The sequence below is a fragment of the Perca flavescens genome, chromosome 23, assembly GCF_004354835.1.
Source record: "Perca flavescens isolate YP-PL-M2 chromosome 23, PFLA_1.0, whole genome shotgun sequence".
NCBI lineage: Eukaryota > Metazoa > Chordata > Actinopteri > Perciformes > Percidae > Perca > Perca flavescens.
The window spans coordinates 26,681,436-26,702,979 of NC_041353.1; the positions used below are offsets into that span (position 1 = coordinate 26,681,436).

General features: G+C 42.8%; 1 protein-coding gene across 3 annotated transcripts in view; it reads right to left on the reverse strand.

Moving 5' to 3' along the window:
• Positions 1 to 8,830: 8,830 nt before the first annotated feature.
• The window catches only part of tmpoa (thymopoietin a), a 46,274-nt gene continuing 33,560 nt past the window's right edge, over positions 8,831 to 21,544 (reverse strand). For all 3 annotated transcript variants that reach the window (XM_028570767.1, XM_028570766.1, XM_028570765.1), the window contains 2 exons: positions 11,383 to 11,483; positions 8,831 to 10,168 (listed from right to left, as the gene is read on the reverse strand). In XM_028570767.1, the coding sequence (XP_028426568.1) occupies positions 9,793 to 10,168; positions 11,383 to 11,483 (477 nt within the window). In that variant the 3' untranslated portion in view covers positions 8,831 to 9,792. The remainder of the gene's footprint in view (positions 10,169 to 11,382; positions 11,484 to 21,544) is intronic.

Genomic DNA, 21,544 nt, shown 5'->3' on the forward strand with positions numbered 1-21,544 from the left:
ACCATGGCCTCAGATTTAGAGGTGCTGATCCTCATCCCAACCGCTTCACACTCGGTTGCGAACCGATCCAGTGAGTGCTGAAGGTCGCTGGCCGATGATGCCATCAGGACCACATCATCTGCAAAGAGCAGCGATGAGATCCCCAGCCCACCAAACTGCAACCCCTCCCCACCCCGACTACGCCTCGATATCCTGTCCATAAATATTACAAACAGGATTGGTGACAAAGCGCAGCCCTGGCGGAGGCCAACCCTCACCTGAAACGCGTCCGACTTACTACCGAGAACCCGGACACAGCTCTCACTTTGGTCATACAGAGATTGGATGGCTCTGAGTAGAGACCCCCTCACCCCATACTCCCGCAGCACCTCCCACAGTATCTCCCGGGGACCCGGTCATACGCCTTCTCCAAATCCACAAAACACATGTAGACCCGGTTGGGCATACTCCCAGGCACCCTCAAGGATCCTTGCGAGTGAAGAGCTGGTCCGTTGTTCCACGACCAGGACGGAATCCGCATTGTTCCTCCTCAACCCGAGGTTCGACTATCGGCCGAACCCTCCTTTCCAGCACCTTGGAGTAGACTTTACCAGGGAGGCTGAGAAGTGTGATACCCCTATAATTGGCACACACCCTCTGGTCCCCCTTTTTAAAAGGGGAACCACCACCCCAGTCTGCCACTCCTTTGGCACCGTCCCAGACTTCCACGCAATGTTGAAGAGGCGTGTCAACCAGGACAGCCCCTCCACACCCAGAGCCTTGAGCATTTCTGGACGGATCTCATCAATCCCGGGGCTTTGCCACTGTGTAGTTGTTTGACTACATCAGTGACTTCCGCCTGGGAAATCGACGACAATCCCCCATTATCCTCCAGCTCTGCCTCTAACATAGAGGGCATATTAGTCGGATTCAGGAGTTCCTCAAAGTGCTCCTTCCACCGCCCCTATTACCTCCTCAGTTGAGGTCAACAGTGTCCCATCCTTACTGTACACAGCTTGGATGGTTCCCCGCCCCCCCTCCTGAGGTGGCGAACAGTTTTCCAGAAGCACTTTGGTGCAGACCGAAAGTCCTTCTCCATGTCTTCTCAAAACTTCTCCCACACCCGCTGCTTTGCCTCTTTCACGGCAGAGGCTGCAGCCCTTAGGGCCCTTCGGTACCCTGCAACTGCCTCCGAGTCCTCCGGGATAACATATCCCGGAAAGACTCCTTCTTCAGTCGGACGGCTTCCCTGACCACGGTGTCCACCACGGTGTTCGTGGGTTACCGCCCCTTGAGGCACCTAAGACCCTAAGACCACAGCTCCTCGCCGCAACTTCAGCAATGGAAACTTTGAACATTGTCCACTGGGTTCAATGCCCCCAGCCTCCACAGGGATGCGGGAAAAGCTCCGCCCGGAGGTGTGAGTTGAAAGTCTGTTGGACAGGGGCCTCCTCCAGACGTTCCCAATTTACCCGCACTACACGTTTGGGCTTACCAGGTCTGTCCAGAGTCTTCCCCACCCTCTGACCCAACTCACCACCAGATGGTGATCGGTTGACAGCTCTGCCCCTCTCTTCACCCGAGCGTCCAAAACATACGGCCTCAGATCAGATGAAACGATTATGAAATCGATCATTGACCTTGACCTAGGGTGCTCTGGTACCAGGTACACTTATGAGCATCCCTATGTTCGAACATGGTGTTCGTTATAGACAATCCATGACTAGCACAGAAGTCCAACAACAAACAACCACTCTGGTTTAGATCAGGGAGGCCGTTCCTCCCAAGCACGCCTCTCAAGTGTCTCCATCATTGCCCACGTGCGTTGAAGTCCCCAGCAGAACAATGGAGTCCCCCACTGGAGCCCCATGCAGGACTCCAGTCAAGGTCTCCAAGAAGGCCGAATACTCCGAACTCCTGTTTGGTGCATATGCACAAACAACAGTCAGAGTTTTCCCCCCCACAACTCGCAGGCGTAGGGAGGCGACCCTCTCGTCCACCGGGGTAAACTCCAACACAGTGGCGCTCAGCCGGGGGCTTGTGAGTACTGTGAACTGCAGCCTGCGTCTGTGTAGATGATACATTATGACCAAGCATGCGCCCCTAAAATAGCATCTGAATAACGCGCTACTGACTTTAGACTAGCACCACTGACTTTAGACTAGCGCCACTTTAGACCAGGTTTTTCTTGGTCTGCGGCGGAATTGTTTTCTGAAACTGCAAAATAGCACCAGGTAACGTATGCGCCGGAACACGCCTCCTCTTTACATTCCCTAATTTACCGACGTGCATCTGTGGAGGGAAAAGTCCGCTGTGCGTGTAAGGAGCCTATAATGTGCGTGCACTAAATGTAGCCTGTTTCGTATGTCGTTTTTATATAATGTGGTGTCCCCCAGGGGTCAGTATTGGGACCAAAACTATTTATCCTCTATATAAACGACATATGTAAAGTATCTGAATTATTGAAATTTTTATTATTTGCAGACGACACAAAAATCTTTGGTTCTGGTCAGAATTTACAGCAACTCCTGGACAAAATCACTTCAGAATTCAGAAAAATCACAACAGTGGTTTGACACAAATAAGTTATCATTAAATGTGAGTAAAACCAAATTCATGATATTTAGCAATTGTAAATCAATCAATCAAGTTCAGTTACAGATAGAAGGTGTCAATATAGAAAGAGTATATCAAATGAAATTCCTTGGAGTGATTATAGATGAAATAAAATATATCCAAACAAAACTGTCTAGAAGTATTTAAGTCTTGGCTAAAGAAAAGCATATTTTAGACTACAAATCACTCCACATTTTGTATTGCTCAATGGTATTACCTTATTTAAATTACTGTGTAGAGGTTTGGGGAAACACAGTGTAATTAATAAACTGGGTTTATATTGAACAATTTGTAGTATGTGTATAATTATTGTTGTGTATGGGTAAATATACATATGAATATGAACAGAACTTCTGAATATATATCTTTATTGATTATAGATGTATTATCTCTGTGGACTTATTGTGTAGGGTAGAAAGGGTATAACGGGGTAGGAGGACATAAATTTTACTTCTTCCTACTCCTTTTTTGCATGTGTAAATAGATGTATTTAAGTACTGGACATTATGGAGTTTTATTTTGTTGTTTAACTGTCTTTTTTATTAGTATTTTATTTACATGTTCAAAATAAAAGATATCAATCAATCAATCAAATGAAGGAAAGGCATTTGGTGGAAGATCATCAGGCAGATTTTCAGATTTTTTGTCAGGTTCACCTCCTCAGCAGGCAGGTCTTTAACTGTTGTTGTCTCCTCCAGCTGCTTTTAACAAGAGGCTGTGCTGGTAGCGTATCAGGACCTGGAACCACAACGGTCTGTTTCACTGGTGGGGGCCTGTGTTCCGACTCTCTCGCTGGTTCAGCATACCTCTCCTCAGGTACTGTAGGAGATGTGGGGACCTGTAGCGGCTCATGATGAAGGTCATATTCATCCCCGCATAGTCATTTCTGGTTGTGTCTCAAAAGATAAGTGGTCACAGGACATGAGTAGGTTTCTGTGCAGGATCCTGGAGCGTCCCCTACCCTTCTGGACTCACTTCATAAATCGGCAGGTCTGAACCCATTTGTCTCACTACTGTGTGAATTGTATCTTCCTAATAGTTAGGGAGTTTGACTAACCCAAACTTCAGGGCAAAGTCATTGAAGATGAGATTTGCAGCAGTTTTTCCTGACTTTGATGTGGTGGCGTAGGCTTGAGTGAAATGTGTAAAATGGTCAACAATCACGAGGAAGTACTCATATCCCCCTTTGCATCTATCGAGATGGAGAAAATCTAGTTCAAATGGCTGTGTTGTCACAATGTTTGTCAGAGGAGCTCTTGTTTCATGGCCTGGCTACATCCATCCAGCTTGGAAATGTTCTCCACTCCCACATCGGAAGCAGTGTGTGCAGCGTGCATCAGTGCTGGCCTGCTGGCAGACAAAACACCTCCTTGGAGCTTGAGCAGAAAGGTTGGCATACAAGTTAGGTGCATACTGATGCTGCACAGGGTCAGGAGCTGGGGGATAACTGTAGTTGCTGTAATACTGCTGCTGGGAAACAGGTGGCTGGGGGTCCCTATCTGGCCTCCTAACTGGAGGTGGGGCATAGGCATAAGGTGGTGACTGAAACATAGGCTGCTGTAATGTCTCCTTAATCTGAGCTATCTCTGCACTGAGGCCTTCTAGAGAAGCTACACCTGTCTTAAGTCAGCTAACTCTGTTAAAAGTTCTGCAGGTATCTTAGCTTTGGCTTCCTTCACAGGACACTTTGCAGATGGCCTAGCTTCTGACTGGACTACACTTACAGTTGTAGCAGGCTGTGGGGCATTAAACCACTTTTTGTTTTGTTTTTCTCTCTCATTAGCACAAGCAATGTTAAGCTTCTCTAGCAAACCTCATCTGATGTTTTGCTATCAGCATGTCTATCCTGATACTGTCACTCTGGAGACCTGTAAGGACTGTGTGTAAACACATGCGCTCGACTACAGCAGGGTTATACTTCAGCCCTGATTCTGACTCCTGGGACGCCAACAGTACTTTCTGCCTCAAATCTGAGACGCGCATCAGGAAGCTTTGATGGGTCTCCCTGCTATGCTGTGCTTCTGAAGCTAGCTGTTTGTAAAGTTCTTTTCTTGGAAGTGGGAACACAGGATGCATCTAAGTGTGGGCATAGTTAGCTGGGGTTTACCTTCCAAGTAGCTGCGTAGCTGTGAGCCTGAAGAAATAGCCCTGATTACTGCATCTACTATTTCTACCTCAGGATAGCCCCTGTTTAGTCCATTTTCAATCTGATGGGCAAGACTGGAAAAAGACAGTTTATCTTTCTGGCCCGGTTCACCTGTCTGACCAGAAATTTTAAACTCTCTGTGCAAGTATGAGCTGCGCTGTGCACTGGGTGAGAGCTGCATGCTGCATGTGTAACACCGAAAAAGCCTGTGTTAGCGTATCCAGCCAGATAAAAGGTAGCAGAAGATTTCTTTATATAGGCCTAAATGTATTTTTATTGTATTTTAGAAGTTATCTGTTATGGCTGATACTGGGGCAGGACCATCACAGAAAAAAAGGAAATTAAACGAAGAACAACTAAAAGCTAAAAGGGAAAGTGACCGACGACAGTCGGGCTATCAACAGATGGAGACAATAACGAAATTGTAAATGATTCATAACCCACCACGAATTGGCCCTCAGGTATGTAATAGGTCTATGTCATTCATAAAATAACTTTAGATTGTGCAATGTGGTTGTAGTCAGTAACCTACATTAAACTAGCCTTGGATGCCAGCCAAACTTAACCCACCCACAACATTCGAGGTCGGGAACTTCCCGACCTCGAATGTTGTGGGCGGGGCTAAAGGCTATTTTATTCACATTAAACATCGGAGGAAGTGTTTCTTTTCTCAAATAGAAATTATGCTGAGTAATTAATAAATTAGTTATCACAAAAAAGTTTGCTATGTTAGTGTAAAATACTGTAACGTTACCTAGCTTGTTTAATAGCTTGTTGGATAGAAATGCACCCACTACAACTAACGTTACCACGGTGATAAGCCTAACGTTATGTGTGTGAACTGATATTAGGGTTAATATTGAAGATCTAAAGTTGTGTTTTGCTCAATATGATGTTATGATGTCCCGAAAATGTTTGAGAATGTATTTAGAACTCTCCAGAATGATATTTGCATTCACTTTCACATAACGTGAACCACGTGTATCATGTTGGTGTAGTAGCCAATAGGCTGTCTTCCCTGGGCTCCAGTTCGCTGAGCACTACCAGACTGGAATTTAAACCAATGGTTGCCCGGTTGCTACGCAAAAAAGTACATATTTTCGCCAATCATTGTCGTCAAATTTTATGGTATGGGGGCTCTGAAAATATCTCCCGTAGTACCAAGATTAGAGCAGGGACATTTACCTCCGAGAGGAGTGTGAGTGCAGCATGGCGACGTTGCACTAATGTAGTTTTGGGAGTTCAGCTGGCCCCAAATTCAGTTAAATCTCTACACCTGTATCCCTTCGAAAGAAGAACATTAGTGGAAAAACTCATCTTAAATGAACTTGGATCAGACAAGCCAGAAGGGAATATAACCCAACAGGCGCGAGAACAGGAGAAAAGCTACAAGAGAACCTTTTCCCGAGGTAGGTTTCAATAGAAAGGCTTGGCTAATAGCTGTGGGTACGCCAATGCAATCTTTTACTTCCCTTGCTTATTGTTTAAAACAAGTGCTTGTGATGGTTCGTGGACACAGACAGGGGTGACAGACCTGAAACATGTGTCAGAACGCATTAAGAAACATGAGTGGGCAAGAGTGGATATGGACAACTCTGTGAAGCTAGCAATGCTAGGCTGAATTGGCATAGCCACACAGCTACAGTAGATGAAGGACACAGCATTGCAATAAGAAGGCATAACTAAGAGGAGGTGGACAGGAATCGGCATATTTTGTCAAAGATCATTGATGCCGTGAAATTTTGTGGTGCCTTTGAACTTGCTTTGCGTGGTCATGATGAAAGGGACACCCTGGCATTTTCCTGGGTCTCATTGATCTCATGGCCTCAATCGACCGTGAGTTGGCGGTGCACCTGGAGAACGCCGCTGTTTTTAAAGGCACTTCGAAGACCGTGCAAAATGATCTGTTAGACTGCATGTTGTCACTTCTCAGGGACCGCATTCTGGAAGAAGTGAAACAGTCGGACTATATTGCCATTCAGGCAGACGAGACAACCGACATCTGCACTCATTGTCAGCATGTGCTTGTGCTACAGTACATAGATGGCCACAACAACATTCAAGTACGCTTTTTGGAGTTTATCGCACTTCAACCGCTGATACGATTACCACTGCATTATTGGAAAGGCTGAGCTCCATCCTTCCTGCAGGACAAGAGAGAAAATGAATTGCCCAGGCCTATGATGGTGCCGCAGTGATGAGGGGTGCTACAGGTGGAGTGCAGCGTTAAGTGCAAGACGTCTACGGGAGTGCCTACTACGTTCACTGTTAGCAGTTGAACCTTATCAAGCAGCAGGCGACGTCCCGAAGATCGGCCAGTTTTTTTCAGACATTGGGGGGTTTTCTACATTTAACATGCTTTGTGAATTTAACAAGAAATTTGATATAACTGAAATATTTTTTTCTTAACAAAAGTATAACAATACTTTTCTGGTTTTAATGGTGGCACAAGAGATCAGATGGGAAATGTGAATTTTTCGGAATTTAAATAGAAAAGATAAACATGTTCATATGTCTGTGAACGTGTATTTCGGTGACTTTTAGAAGGCTTGGCAGTTGTTGATTTGACATATGTGCCTCATTCACTCAACAGTTACCTCTAAATCATGTGTCTGTTTTAAACAGCTATGTGAACAGACTTCTTTTGCTTTTAAATTTCAGACTAAATGAAGTCTTTACGCTCACTTAGAAAAACAAGGTTCATTTCTGACTGACTCTTGAACTTTTGTCTTTTACTTTAAGCCCAAAGTCAAGTCTGATTGTATTGTGTTGTGTGCTTTCTGGATGTGAACTTGTCCCTTTGGTACTCATACTCACTAAAAATGGAAATTGTTTTAAAACTTTAACTTATTCAACGTAACCCCCAGAGTTAGACAAGTCCATACATACCCTTCTCATTTCTGTGCATGCTGTAATGCTGTCTGACGCCCCCAGCATTAGCTTAGCCTAGCACAGATCCTGGAGGTAACTGGTTCCAACTAGCCTACTACTTCCAATAAGTGACAAAATAACTCCAACATGTTCCTATTTACATGTTGTGATTTGTATAGTCACAGGGTGTACAAATAACAAGGTCACACGAGACACAGCCATCTTCTAACCTTACATAAACTGGGAACTATATTCTCAGAAAGGCAAAGCACTGCTACTTCTGCTACTTGGGCGGAGTGATATGCTTGCAGCGCCTGAGAAGCCCAGAGCAGCTTCGCCTTTCTGACCCAATCCGAACCGTGAGTTTTGTGATCCATTTACATGATGGAGTCCTGCAATGCCTCTTTTTATATTTATGAGGAATCACAAAGTCTTAGTGTAATTCTGAGTTGTGAGCAGTGAACCAATGTGTACTTTTTTCTTTCTTAAATGGTTTGATTTGGAAGGATTTCAGAGGCCTGAAGAAGTGAAAGTATCCAGTATTTCAAAGGAAAGTAGCACAGATAATAAAATAAAAACATTCTTTAATTTCTTGACCTCTCAGATTTATCCTTGTTGTGTCCAGACCATCAGGTTAGCAACCACTGCTGTACTAGTGACAAAATAAACATGACTTCAATTTCTCATTTCAATTAGGAAATCAAAAGTGTGACAAAGTCAAATTGGAAGTTACAAACCCAGAGGCAAAATCCAACTATAAAGCAAGGAATGTGTCTGTCTTTCGGTTTGTCCTTTGCATATCAAGAGAAACGTTCATCCAATCTACTTCACACTTGGCGGGTGTATTGCTGACATGCAGTGTTGAGGGCTGGTGCAATGTGGACATGTTTAATATTAAACATGTCGCATGCGCAAAAGAACAATAAAGACGTCCAATGCAGCACGCTGTCGTATGGAAGTAAACATGGACGCTCCTCCTTCCAATCCTCTAAGTGGATTTTGTTGCTTTTCAGGCTGCCATTGTAAAGAACTTGTTCTTAATGATCTGCCTGTAAAAATAAAAATGTGTAAAACATATATATATATATATCACGCAGATTTAAAAAAATAGTGGCGTTAAAAGGAATTTACGTTAACTTATCGCGTTCATTTTGATAGCCCTAAGTTTTTTACAGTGCACACATATTACATCCTCATGAATAAAATGCTCTTACAGGAAAAGTAACAACATTATAGTTTATTAAGTGGATTTTCAATATTTGTGACAGTGAATACATAATTAAGTAGAATAAACAGGGACATTCAATTTATTACAAGAGAACATTAAGAAAATATTGGTGTAGCGTTTAAGAAAATTTAGAAGTATTTGGATTATAATAACAAGCCTCCCTGTCTCATTAACAAAGATGGTCAAGTAAGGTTCAAAACAAAAATACAGGTTCAACTCCATCTTCAAGGCTGTTAATGACTAACAGAGACAGACACTATGGCATGGTGTGAAAAGAATCACACACACACAGACTCCGTCTTCAAGGCTAACAGACAGAGATAGCCACTAAGGCAGGCAGGCAGGCAGGCAAACACACACACACACACACACACACACACACACACACACACACACACACACACACACACACACAGTCTTCAAGGCTAACAGACAGAGATAGCCACTAAGGCAGGCAAACACACATGTTCAAACTCCGTCTTCAAGGCTAACAGACAGAGACAGACACTAAGACAGGCACACACACACACACACACACACACACACACACACACACACACAAAAAAAAAAATGAACATTGTAATAAAAGGTCAGTCCACATATTTCTAAGAAAGCTACTGTGTGTGGCTGGCTCTGTCATAACCTCACAGACTATTAGTCAAAGATCAAGAATGGACCAAAACAACAACAGCACAGGAGGTACTGTCCTTTCACATCATGATATGGAGATCCTTGAAGTGTCGATGAAAGGGCTACGTCACTTCTCTTAAAGGGATTCACCGTCAATTGATTTAGAAATAAAAGGAAAAAAGAAAAGACAAAATCTTGAGGGAAAAAAGGACGAAGATGTCAGGTAATTTTACAGCGGCCATGAATAAAATGGCAACAATGCAGATTCACACTTGAAAAAAATAGAAGTAGACAGATTTGTATTTCCCCCTTCCTGTGCTCTCTACGCGGTGCTTTCACTGGCCACTTCTGTGTCTTGGGATTCAAAAGGGTTGATGCTGTTGGTCTCCATGGCTTGGTAAACCAAAAACAGGAAAGCAGCCACGACAGCCAGCAGGAACAGCTTTATCCACAGAGACACGCTGCGGGGCGCTGCCTTGGTCGGACCTGCAGGGGGAGCTGCAGACAGGAGCCTGGAGGAGGAGGTGGAGGGGGGCAGGCTGGTGACTCGGTTCACAGTGCAGTTCTCTGTGTAGGAGGAGGAAGAGCTGGTTGTCTTGGTGGTTTTTGGAGAGAAGAGGCAGTTTTCATCATTCCACAGATCACTGGACTTCACTGGGCGACCGGCGGCTCCTCTAATGGGTCGTCGGCAGGTGGCGCTACAACAGACAAGGTTTTACAGACGTTGTTGTAATAGGGTTAGATAAACTGGAAGCAAACCTTATAGATACAGAAAAGCTCCATCATTGTCTCTTAATTCAGGTCTGTCTTGTTCACACAGAATTATCACAAGTGAACCAAGAGCTGTAAACAACAAGTCAAATGAACCGACGGGTTTGCACAGTTTTGGTGATGTCATACTGCATCATCAGCCTTACATGGACACGCTTATTCTTAATAGAGGAACTGATCGAATTTCAAAATTCGGAACGTTTAAACGATTGACTAAATTGGCCACAGTGCACTGAGTGCACTCTACCTGCGATGTGTGTCAACCAAAGCACAAATCCATACCTGAGGCCAGCGCATCTTTTAAAATTCTTTGCAATGTGAGCGCCGCATATTTACGCGATGCTACAAACGCAGCAGCGTCTCAGCTGAAAAGAACTCTTTGCCTCCAAAGTGCAGTCTAGCACTCCCAGCTGGGCATTTTCAAATATCAGTTTCAGAAGAGCACCTGGTGTTGTCAGCTAGGAAAAAAAGGCTTTGGTGGACTCAGGTGGTGTATATACACTATCACACAGTCACAAGCAATCTGCTACTATTGGCCACATTAGTGGCACAGCATGCACTTGATCCTAGTGCTAGTGGAATGCACTGAGTAGAGGTGAGACGAATTGGACTGTATATCTAAGTGCGTAATACATAAAAACCAACAATTAAAGCAAGGGGAGCCTTTCCTACACTGGCTGCAAAGGGACTCTAGATGCCTTTTCATAGTCCTAACAACAGCAACTGGAAATTCTATAAAATAATTGTGTGAGCAGCTTCCAGAAGCAAACTTCCACTCTTAATTTTTTCTGGTTGCATTAAGGGACGTTAGAACAGTGGTTGCAAAAGTGGGGTCCGGAGACCCCAAGTGGTCCTAGAGGGGGTCCACAGCAAAAAAAGTAACACAATGACGGAATGTATGACTTGGGTCATGGGTATCATACACTTTCAGATGGGGGAAAAAACAAAGTTTGGGAACCACTGTGTTAGAATACCTCGCTATTAATATCTTCTGCTTTGATTTTAATTATTTAAAAAAATAAATCTGTCTTATGAGTCCCCAAACTATGAGAGTACAAAAATAAATTGCTGAAGTGTCTGTTTAACTGTTTTGTAAAGTGTTATTTTTGACTGATAACAAAAATAACCATTGGTTACTTACGTGATTCCTGTTGGACTACTGATGTCATTGGGGAAAAGCTCCTTGAGAACGTCATTCTCCTCCACTTTCGGGGCTTGGTCGCCGGCTGCAATCTTCTCCACCTAAAAGACAAAACAAGTATGGAGAGCATGATTTAAAGAGCAAACCGATACAAAGGAAATATTCCCCATTACTTCACGACTATCACCTGTACATACATGTTTGGACCAGCAGGGGGCACCTTGCTTGATATTAGATACCTCTCACCATGTGACCCCTTCAAACTAAATGCTGGGCCAACCACCCTTGTTGACTCCTGAACCACCTTGTGAATGTGACACAGAACACAGTCCCTGCAGTCTCATACCACTTTCACACCAATGACCATTAGCTAGTAGCTGGCTTGAACACAGATAAATTGCTGACAGCTAAATGGTCTAATGTGTGGCTGTATTTTGCTGGAAAGGATTCAAACACCGGGACGTCCAACAGTCTGCAGCTAAAGACACAGAGTAGCCGAGCTGCACCATGGACACTACCGTAGTCGGAGTTGTCAGAGAAACAACACTGATGGGATTTAATTGTGCGTTCAATTGCACCTCGTAAGCTCATGATGCAATCAATGCTATTGTAAAGTACCCTTCTGCCATTCTGTCTTTAATTTAAGTCTCCTTCATTCTTTAGGTGCAGCAGTAAACAAGGAAGTAGGCTACTCTAGTGTCGATTTATCACCATTTTAGGCGAGGGCATAACATTTCTTTTTGTTTGATAACATTAAAAGTATATCGGTATATTGTTTCAGCATCGACATTTCGATGTGCGCATGTGCAATAGTGACTTCACATGCGATGTAGGCCTAAATGCTATAACTTTTCTGCTGCTTGATACAAAAGGAAAACTGTTCTCATTTTCCATAACTTCCATAATATTATTGGCCGACCCATTCCGTTTAAGACAGGTGGCCATGTGGACTACGTGTGTTTGTGACGTAGTGTGGCGGGGTCTGTTATGGGAAGTGAGGCTCTACCGTCTGTGTGTGTGTGTGGTAAAGTGCATGCTTTTCCATAGGTAGTAAATAGGGGTGTGAAGAGACAGATTGGGTTCATAAGATTGAAACAAGACGAGAAATTTTTGAATGTATTCAATTGAAAGTCACAAAATGAAAAACGAGCACTGAATGGTTTTGCCACAAACTCAAATGTCTGGCTTCTCTCCTGTATAGGTCATATCCATAGGTCATATCCGTATTCTGGCAGTAGTTGAGTTGTTTTGTACGTGAATTTGTCATTGTACAGTAAACAGAGAGAAATAAAGCTTATTTTGTTTCACATTGATTACGTTCTAAAGCACAAATAAATGACCATCAAACACTCAACAGATGATTTTTGTGAAGACAGATGCTCTTTTCTCCTCCTCTGCATTTTATTCATTGTAGCACTAAACCGGAAGTAGGCTACTCTTGTATTGATTTATGACCATTATAGGACGAACGGAGAACATTTTTCTTTGTTTAATATGATTAAAAGTAAAGTTAGGTTTTACTGTCCGCTTCCAGACCCATTTTAACCCTTGTGTTGTCTTCCCGTCAACCTTGAAAAAAAAAAAAAAAACTCACTTTTTTCCCCCCAACGTTTTTGACGCCTTTTTTTTTTTTTCCAGTTTATGCTTTTTCCAAGGTTTTAAATTAAATTTTCAGCGCTTATTTCTACATCCCATATTTTATGGGGAAGAGAGAGAGAGAGAGAGAGAGGCAGTACTCTCTAACGCTGGGTTTTACGTACAGCTTTTTTTTTCTGATATTGCTCTGCAAAAGTTAACTCAAAATGTACTTTTGAGAAAGGGCGAGGGATTTGCTATGCTAATTTTGAGGTCAAAGTCAGACTCAAGGCTGCTGCTCTACACTTGTGTACTGATATCGCGAGACACTTTTTACCTCGATGAGAAATCTTGTCATGTTTAATCTCGTTACACCTCTAGTAGTGAAGCAACAGTAGTCAGTGTTTTTTTGTTTAATGCAAAGAAGAAATGAAGCACTGGCCATTCTTCACAGCAGAGTTGCCAGACTAAAAGCTAGTTACCAGCTAAGAGCCAGGCTAAAGCTTTGACTTATTCTAAAGAAACAAGGGGTCTGTCTAAACTAGTAATACGGTTTGAGCCGCAAAGCTGGAAACATAATCCACAAGAGAAGTCTGTGTCTGATATTACGTCATTTACACATATTTAAGGGTTCTTGGATACACAGTTTGTTGCTAGCGTGTGACATGCAGGCTCTGCATGCACAGCGAACCACCAATCACAATCAATGTTGATCAATTTATCAAAGAGAGACAGCGACATGTTCATAAAAGCTTTTCAGAATGTATACATTTTAAAACACCAGTCTCACAAAAAAAAACGCTTCAGTGTTTGATTGTCAACCATAACAGATTTGGCTAAATGTTTCCATTCTGGGTAAAAATCTTTCAGAATCTCACGATTCGATTCAAAATCAATTCTCAACTGAATAAATACAAGGGGGCATTATTTTAGGCTCCAACTCCAGTGCACCACACAGTGTGCCACACAGTTCACTCTTGTCCCTACTCTACTGGACTGCAATATAAAATCGCCAGTTCAGCAAACTGGTCTGTCTGACCAATGTTTAGAATTAAATTTATTTAAAGTGTGTGTGATTGTGCAGCTTTTTTTTCTTCTTTTAATTAAATATAACATCAAAAGAGAGAAGCTGTCTCCGTCTGTGTTTTAAACTGGCTAGTGTACTTTTTTATTTTGGCTAGTGTACTTTTTTATGCTCTCCTGTGCTGGGGAGGCAGTATATCTGTTGAGGACAAAAATAGGATAAACAAGTTAATCAAGAGAGCTGGTTCAGTTATTGGTCTTAACCAGGATGTACTGGAGGTTATTGTAGAGAAGAGGATTAGTTCAAAACTAAAAATTGTCCTGCTTTTTGAAGGCCATCCATTACACCCACTGTTCAAAGGACTCCGAAGCTCTTTCAGTGAGCGATTGGTAATGCCTCGGTGCTCTAGTGAGCGCATGAGAAGGTCTTTTGTTCCCGCTGCGGTTAGATTTTATAACCTACACTGTTAACCGTTGGATATTATTTTTGTCTTCTATAATTTATTTATTGTCTCCTTATTACGGTCTATTGGTCTACTAGTCCAGAATTATTTGTTTGTTTATTTGTCTGTTAGTTGTGTATTGTGTTCGATTGCTGTATGGTTGGTGGCAAACCAGTTTCCCTATCGGGATTAATAAAGTTTTTTCAATTCAATTTCAATTCAATTCAAACAGACACACCTGGGGCGAAGTTGGGAACCAGAATCGGCTTTAAATCCAGTCCTAATCTAGTCCTCACTAACACAGGCCCAGTTATAGTAACTACATGAAAACTTCACTGTTGTTGCATGAAATGTTTGTGTTTAGCCTCCATCATCATTTTCTATCATGTGAAATAAGAGGCCAAGCCAGCCTGATGGCACAGACGCTCCTCAGCAGTAAGCTCCCCCTGCTGCTCATAAGGGGCCTCTGCACCCCTTTGGTTTCAGACCCTCCCACCAGCCTTTGGGCCACACCTCCTCATTTACATTGACATGTGTCAAGTCCAAATGAAAAGCCAATGTTAAATGGAAATTCAAAAGCCAAACATTAAATCCAAATGAAAATCCAATGTTAAATTGGAATTCAAAAGCCAAATATTAAATCCAAATGGAAAATTTAAAAAAAAAATTGTTTTGTTTTCTCTTTGGACTTTCATTTTGAATTATGAATAAATATTTCCTCCATACGCACAAGCCAGGTGCTCATACAGTTTCGACCGTTTCTTTCTGTAAATCTTCTGGAAGAATCGTGATTCTTCTGTGAATCTTTTTTTCCTCTCCCTTCCCATGTAGCAGTAGTGTTTATTTCAACAAAGCTGGTCATGAAAAACAAGTGTGGTCACTTTCTTTTTGTTGTAAGACAACGGCAAGAGTATAAAATTGTTATATGAAAAATTGTCTCAATGTAGGAGCCCAGAAATGACTTGTGTAATGTCTATGGTCTATTGATTTAACAACTCAACCCACTTTAGTTGGCTGTAATTGTTGACCAAGACCAAGTCCACACTAATACATTTTTGTTTTAAAATGTCAATGTTGATCAATTTATCAAAGAGAGACAGCGGTGCTGAGAATGAGAAAAAAAAAACTATCGATCTATCCATCCATCTATAATTTCAGGAACGTATCTGTGTGTCCCTGTTTGGGGGGGAAAGGTTACCTGCACATAAGTCTCTCTCTCTCTCTCTCTCTCTCTCTCTCTCTCTCTCTCTCTCTCTCTCTCTCTCTCTCTCTCTGCAGGGGGGTGGCACACTGCCATGAGTCCATGACGCTAAGGGCCGTTACAGAGTCAACGCATCGGTACACATACGCGTCCGCAAGGCTACGCATCGCTACGCTTCGGCCGCCATTATGCGTCGATGCGTAGCCAAATGTGTCGTCCTAGTTTTTGATACGCGACGCGCCGGTGCGCACAATACTATGCGTTGTCGGTGGGGGCGACACTGCATGTATTGTAGTAGTGCCCTATATTTAAATATAGGATACTATATTCTACATTATCAAAAAATATTGAATCAACTTAGCAGAGCAAATTCATCAAACATAAGACTATTGAGTCTATATATAGTTTATGTATTTTTAAAACCTGCTAAACCTGCTAAATGTATTGGTCAGTGCTACCCAATCGTAGTACACTGTACTGGTGGGGAAACACGCCAGCATCTGATAAAAAGAAGTCAGCCAGCCAGCTGCTCCCTGACGAGAGCCACTGTCCGCGAGGGTCTGGCTCTGCCGACCAAACACCGTGGAGCACTCTGCTGCCCCCTGTTGCGTGGGCGGTGTATTGCATTTCACACATCGTCCGTGACGCTTGCGTTATCGTGCGTCCGCTGTTTAGACTATGAAAGGGAGCGCGTTGCTTGTTCGCGTTGACTCTGTAACGGCCCTAATATCTGTTTACTCCACATATTAATTGTGAGATTTTGTGATTACATTCTGATTCTGCAATGTTCTCTGTCAGGTAAATATAGAAGCACAATGTCTTCCTCCATAGGCACCGAATTGTGGGTGCTCACGTGCCCATGCCCTTTAAAAAAAAAAAAAAAAAAAAAAAAAAAAAAAGTCAAAAAATGTTTGCATTTCAGAACCTTAGGAAACGGACAGCAGCCGATACAAACACACTATTAACTCGATAATAAAGCCGTAAACTTTCAACTCAGGACAGCACCACTTCTCACAAATACAGATAGGATTGGAGATGAGAAGATTAACTGACCACCAACTACCGCTGACCTGATGGAGCACCACGACCGGCCACTCGCGGTACACTGTATCCAGCGCACAGTCACTTCTTTCAAATTTGAGATTTGCTCTGCAAGTCAGTCTGGCGAAGAGCCCATTCAAACCCATTTCCAATGTCGGCCGGCAGGTCAGTCTGACATATGCCGATTTCATGCCGGTCAATACTACAACTAACGGACAACATAAGTTATACGAGTTACAGTTCTCAAGGACGCACGCACGCACCAACAGCACAGTCTCTTTTTCCTTTCTCTCAACTTCTCTGCCGTGTGTGGCCCATACCCGCTCGCCATGTGAAGCGCGTGTCCGCGCTATTCTTGCACTAGTGATGGGAAAACCGACTTTTACGCGAGTCGGCTCAACCGGACGGTCGTTGGTTGGCGAACCGAGTAAACAGATTCGGTCACCGGTTCGCGTGCCCGGGGGGTGACACAGGCTACTATTTTACACTCATACTGACCGACACTAGACTCACGAGACATATATGCTTCTGGGATCGGTTGATAACTCAAACTTGCCGAGTTTTTAACCGAGGGTACTGCATGAGTCTGAACCTGTATGAGTCTAACCAGGCTGCCGCTACTGAGCTACCGAACGAGACCGTAACCGTACCAGCCACAGTCACTCAGTGACAGACTCATTCAGTAGCCTTCTCGTTCGAAAAACGCCACGGTCTCGTGCACACTGACTGCACCGCATTTGTTAACGAGTTTACTTGTACAAAATAATTTCAAAGTTATGTTTTGTATAGGCTGTGTTAAATGCTATCGTTAGCATAGCCTTTTATATTTGCAGACTGTTGCTGATGTAATGACTCGTTAAATTGCTGGTAGGCTACAGAAGCAAAGTCGTGACAGAAGCTGGTTTGAATGTTAGTTCACATTTGTAAGTTGCTTGGATAAAAGTGTCAGCTACATGGCTGAATGTAATATAAATGTGACTTATTAAATACATATGGACATTTATTTAAGTTGTTTTGCTGTTCTGTGGTTGTGACTTATTTTTAATGCTACATAATAGATCATATCGGGGTCTTCTCAATAAGGCTGATTAATGTTGCTCCTTATGCATAAAGTAGCCTAGCCTAGGTGAAGTGTGTGCGCTGGGCTTGCATTATTCTTAAAGTGCATATAAGAACTTTAATGTTGACTGACAATCAATGCACAAAGTATCTTATTTTAGACCAGCCCTTTTGCCACAGAGACCAAGACAGCCCATCAGTGAAGGCAATGCAGTGACTTCATTAGCTGTCAATCTGGGTACCTTGGATACTCAGTAGTCAAGGCAAAGAGTGGTCTTTAAGGTCATAAGGGTCAACTAGCAGACACATTGCAGCTTACTTTCCACCCCTTTTGAGCATAAACCAATCACAGTAAAACACATGACATAACATAATAATAATAATAATAATAATTTATACTTTATTAATCCCGCAAGGGGAAATTACAATTACTTCTCACAGAAAAGACCTACGGAAAGAGTAGCCTAACACTAAACTGTATATGTATGTAAATACATTTAATCCCTGAAATACTCTGAACACCTGCAACTTCTACTTGTGTAAAAACAAAAATGAAAGGCCTTTTAGGTTTAATAGATTGCTATTATCAATTTGGTATCATAAAGTGGTGTGGAGACTGGATTGACATTTCAGCAATCATCAATGTTGTAGCCAATTTCAGAGGGTTACAAGTTCACAAACTTCAAACCCCTGGAGGTAATAAACTTCAGCCCAACCTCTTTTTGCCACCCTTAGTGGGGCAGATAAGGGGGGAAATCATTCACAAGTGGATACAAGCACCAAATTTGGTGTGGTTATCCCTCTGGGGCCAATAATTTGAAAAATAACGTTAGCCACTTCATTTTTCAAATGGCCGCCATTTTCCAAGATGGCCACCATTTCCAGCATTGGAAAACACATATCTTGCCACATAATTTTACTCATGGGACATATTTCAAGGTTTTTACCTTTGAATCCTATGTTCTTGACTATAGAGATGTCACATACATATCTATTTTGTGTTTAGAGTCTTTTTGTGTTATTTATAGTAAATAATGTGAAATAACATGCATGAAACATGACATAATTCCAAGAAATTATTATGAAGTATGCCAAAGTAACAGGAGGTTTTATGTTTTTTCCTTTTTTATGTTCATTGTATTTATGTGGGTGATTATATTCATGTTCATTAAAGGCAACATTGCTAGTCCTGGCACTTACAGCTGCACAGTGCTGTACAGGTAAAGCTGCTTACACATATAGCCGACGGCAGACCGTTGACAGAAAAGCCAGTCGAAATGATCAGTCTCCCCGTGTTGGTCCAAAAAGTGCCACAGAACACACCAAAAAGACGAGACGAGATGAGATGTAATACATCTCTATAACAGCAGGCGGAGCTAATCTGTATTGTTGCCCAAGTAATGAAAACCGGCAGCTGATTGGACGAACGTGTCACATGGGTTTGTTTTCTCCGGAAATTCAAAGCCAGACTGTCATGGCGGCCGTTCAGAATACGATCTCATATTGGACTAAAATAGTTCACTGAAACGTGTTTCTGAAAACATTTGAAGAGAGAAATAGGCCGTGTGTGTGTGTGTGTGTACAGTTCCTGAATCTGTCTTCATTTCAGATCAACAAAGGTCAGTTTAAAAGATCTTCATCAGATTTTGAGGGACTCTAGTCACCTCATCCCGCTCCCCATTGCCGCCGACTGAACATGTCACGTTGGCCAAAATGAATGCCGACAGCCCCCCCCCCAGACTGACGACGGCACGGGACACACCGAACAGACTCGAGTCACTGACCTCGCCAGACTGTCAAACGGCCGATAATCGGCCGTATGTGTCAGCACCTTAAGACCAAAGTGATAACATTTACATCTTCGACGGCATTCTGCTTTGCATCCACATTTGGTCAGTTGCTGACAGCTCTCTACAATTGGTGATAGCTCTGTCCAGAAGATCTGCCATAGATCACCTTTCTTGGTCCATCCCCACTCAGAAGGACTCAGTATTTCTGGCTGCATACAGTTGCTTGACTCCAGATGCAGCCTCTCTGGTAGGCTGAATACTTTACATGCTGCAGCAATGCTGCTTGAGTAGGAGGAATGGCTTCATATGGCCTTTTCTTTCTTGCAAACAAGTCCAACCTGGCTTCATCTACTCCTCCTGCTTCGCTGGATCTGTCATACATCATGACCACAAACTTTTCTAAAATCTTCAGGTCGCTGTCATTAGTGTTGAGCAGTATACCAATTTGTACCGTATAACGGTATTAATTTCCCATATGATAAGAAAGAGAGCGCTACAGTCAAAGTAATCTGCAAGTGAATTGAGAACGGGACCCCTGTTAACTCACTCATGGTAGTAACTTTATAACACAACAATTAATAACCCACAACTAACTCTCAGGATAAAACACCATAACACACAACTATTTGTGACTTTAACTATTTCTAACACTAATAATTTTACATTTACAAATTTACACCGCCGAACAGCATGCTGGTTAACATTATAGCTGCTAGCTAGCAAGGTAGTATAATAGTCCATTAAGCTGGGAGAGGCTCCGGTTGCTACTACACATTCAAGAACCGAGAAGAAAGTTAGAGGATGAAGAAAGACCGGAGACACGCCAGAACAACGTGTGCTCAAGAGAGGAGCCGTCTGTTGTTTAAGTTTTTTGTTTCTGAAAAATCAGACATAATTTAGCCACTGTTACCCGTCGCTCTAACATTACTTGGTTACTCGGCCGTGCGAATGTTAAAGACATGTCACTTCAAGCATGCAGCGGAGCAACATTATGAATGCAATCCCCGCTTGACCGTTCTGACGTCCTCCTTTAGCACCTTTTTCTTCAAAAGAACTGACAGATACTTGTTCCTGATGGAAGAAGTTCATGCAGTTCTTCTTGATTGGATCATGAAGTTTGGGTTCTTTTTATTCAAGTCCTTTTATGAACTGTTGGAACCGGGTTTTGCATCTCTCATAGTGCGTATGAATCAATGCAACTGCACTTAGGTTGACTTGGGTCAACTGCACTTGAGTTTGCAATATCCTTTGTGTCTAGTGAAAACAGATCCTGGCTCTCTTCCTTGAAAGGATTGCCCATATCTTTCATGACACTGTTGCTTGTTGATTTTATCAAGAAACAACACTTAAGCTCATTTGGTCTGCTCATGGTGGCTGGTTTGTTCTGTGCCTTCTTTGGCTCCAGATGCTGCATCATACTGCAAAACCAAGCAGCTGATTTTAGGACCAGATACCATCCACCTTCCTAGGGCTGATGGATCTTCAGTCAGACCTATTGCACCCCCACTTCCCTTTATTACAGCATTGGCCGTGTTTACATTGGCATTGGGTAGAATATACACAGCCGTGACGATCACTACAGTTCGCTCTCTCGGTAGAAAAAAAGGCAGACATGTACTCGACGTCAGGGGAACAGTGTTTATCTATAATTGTCCCATTATTACACCAGTTCTCATGCACGTACATACATAGCCCACCTCCTCTGCTCTTAATGAAGTCCTCAGTCCTGTCCCAGCGAAGCAGAGTGCGACCTGCTAGCTGTATGCTAGCATCGGGTATCCCCAGGTGAAGCCAGGTTTCAGTGATAATCAAAACACAACAGTCACAAACATAGCGATTTCCAGCGAGTTGTAATTGCAAGTCGTCCATTTTATGTACCAGGGATCTGGCATTGGAGAGATACAGGCTCAGTAGAGGTGGCTTTTGTGGTTGTTTTCTTAGCCTTAGCATAACCAGCGGTCTCGCGATGTCATCTGGGATGTTGTGCATATAATGAAAGACACTCAAAATAGATATCTGGTGCTAGTCAC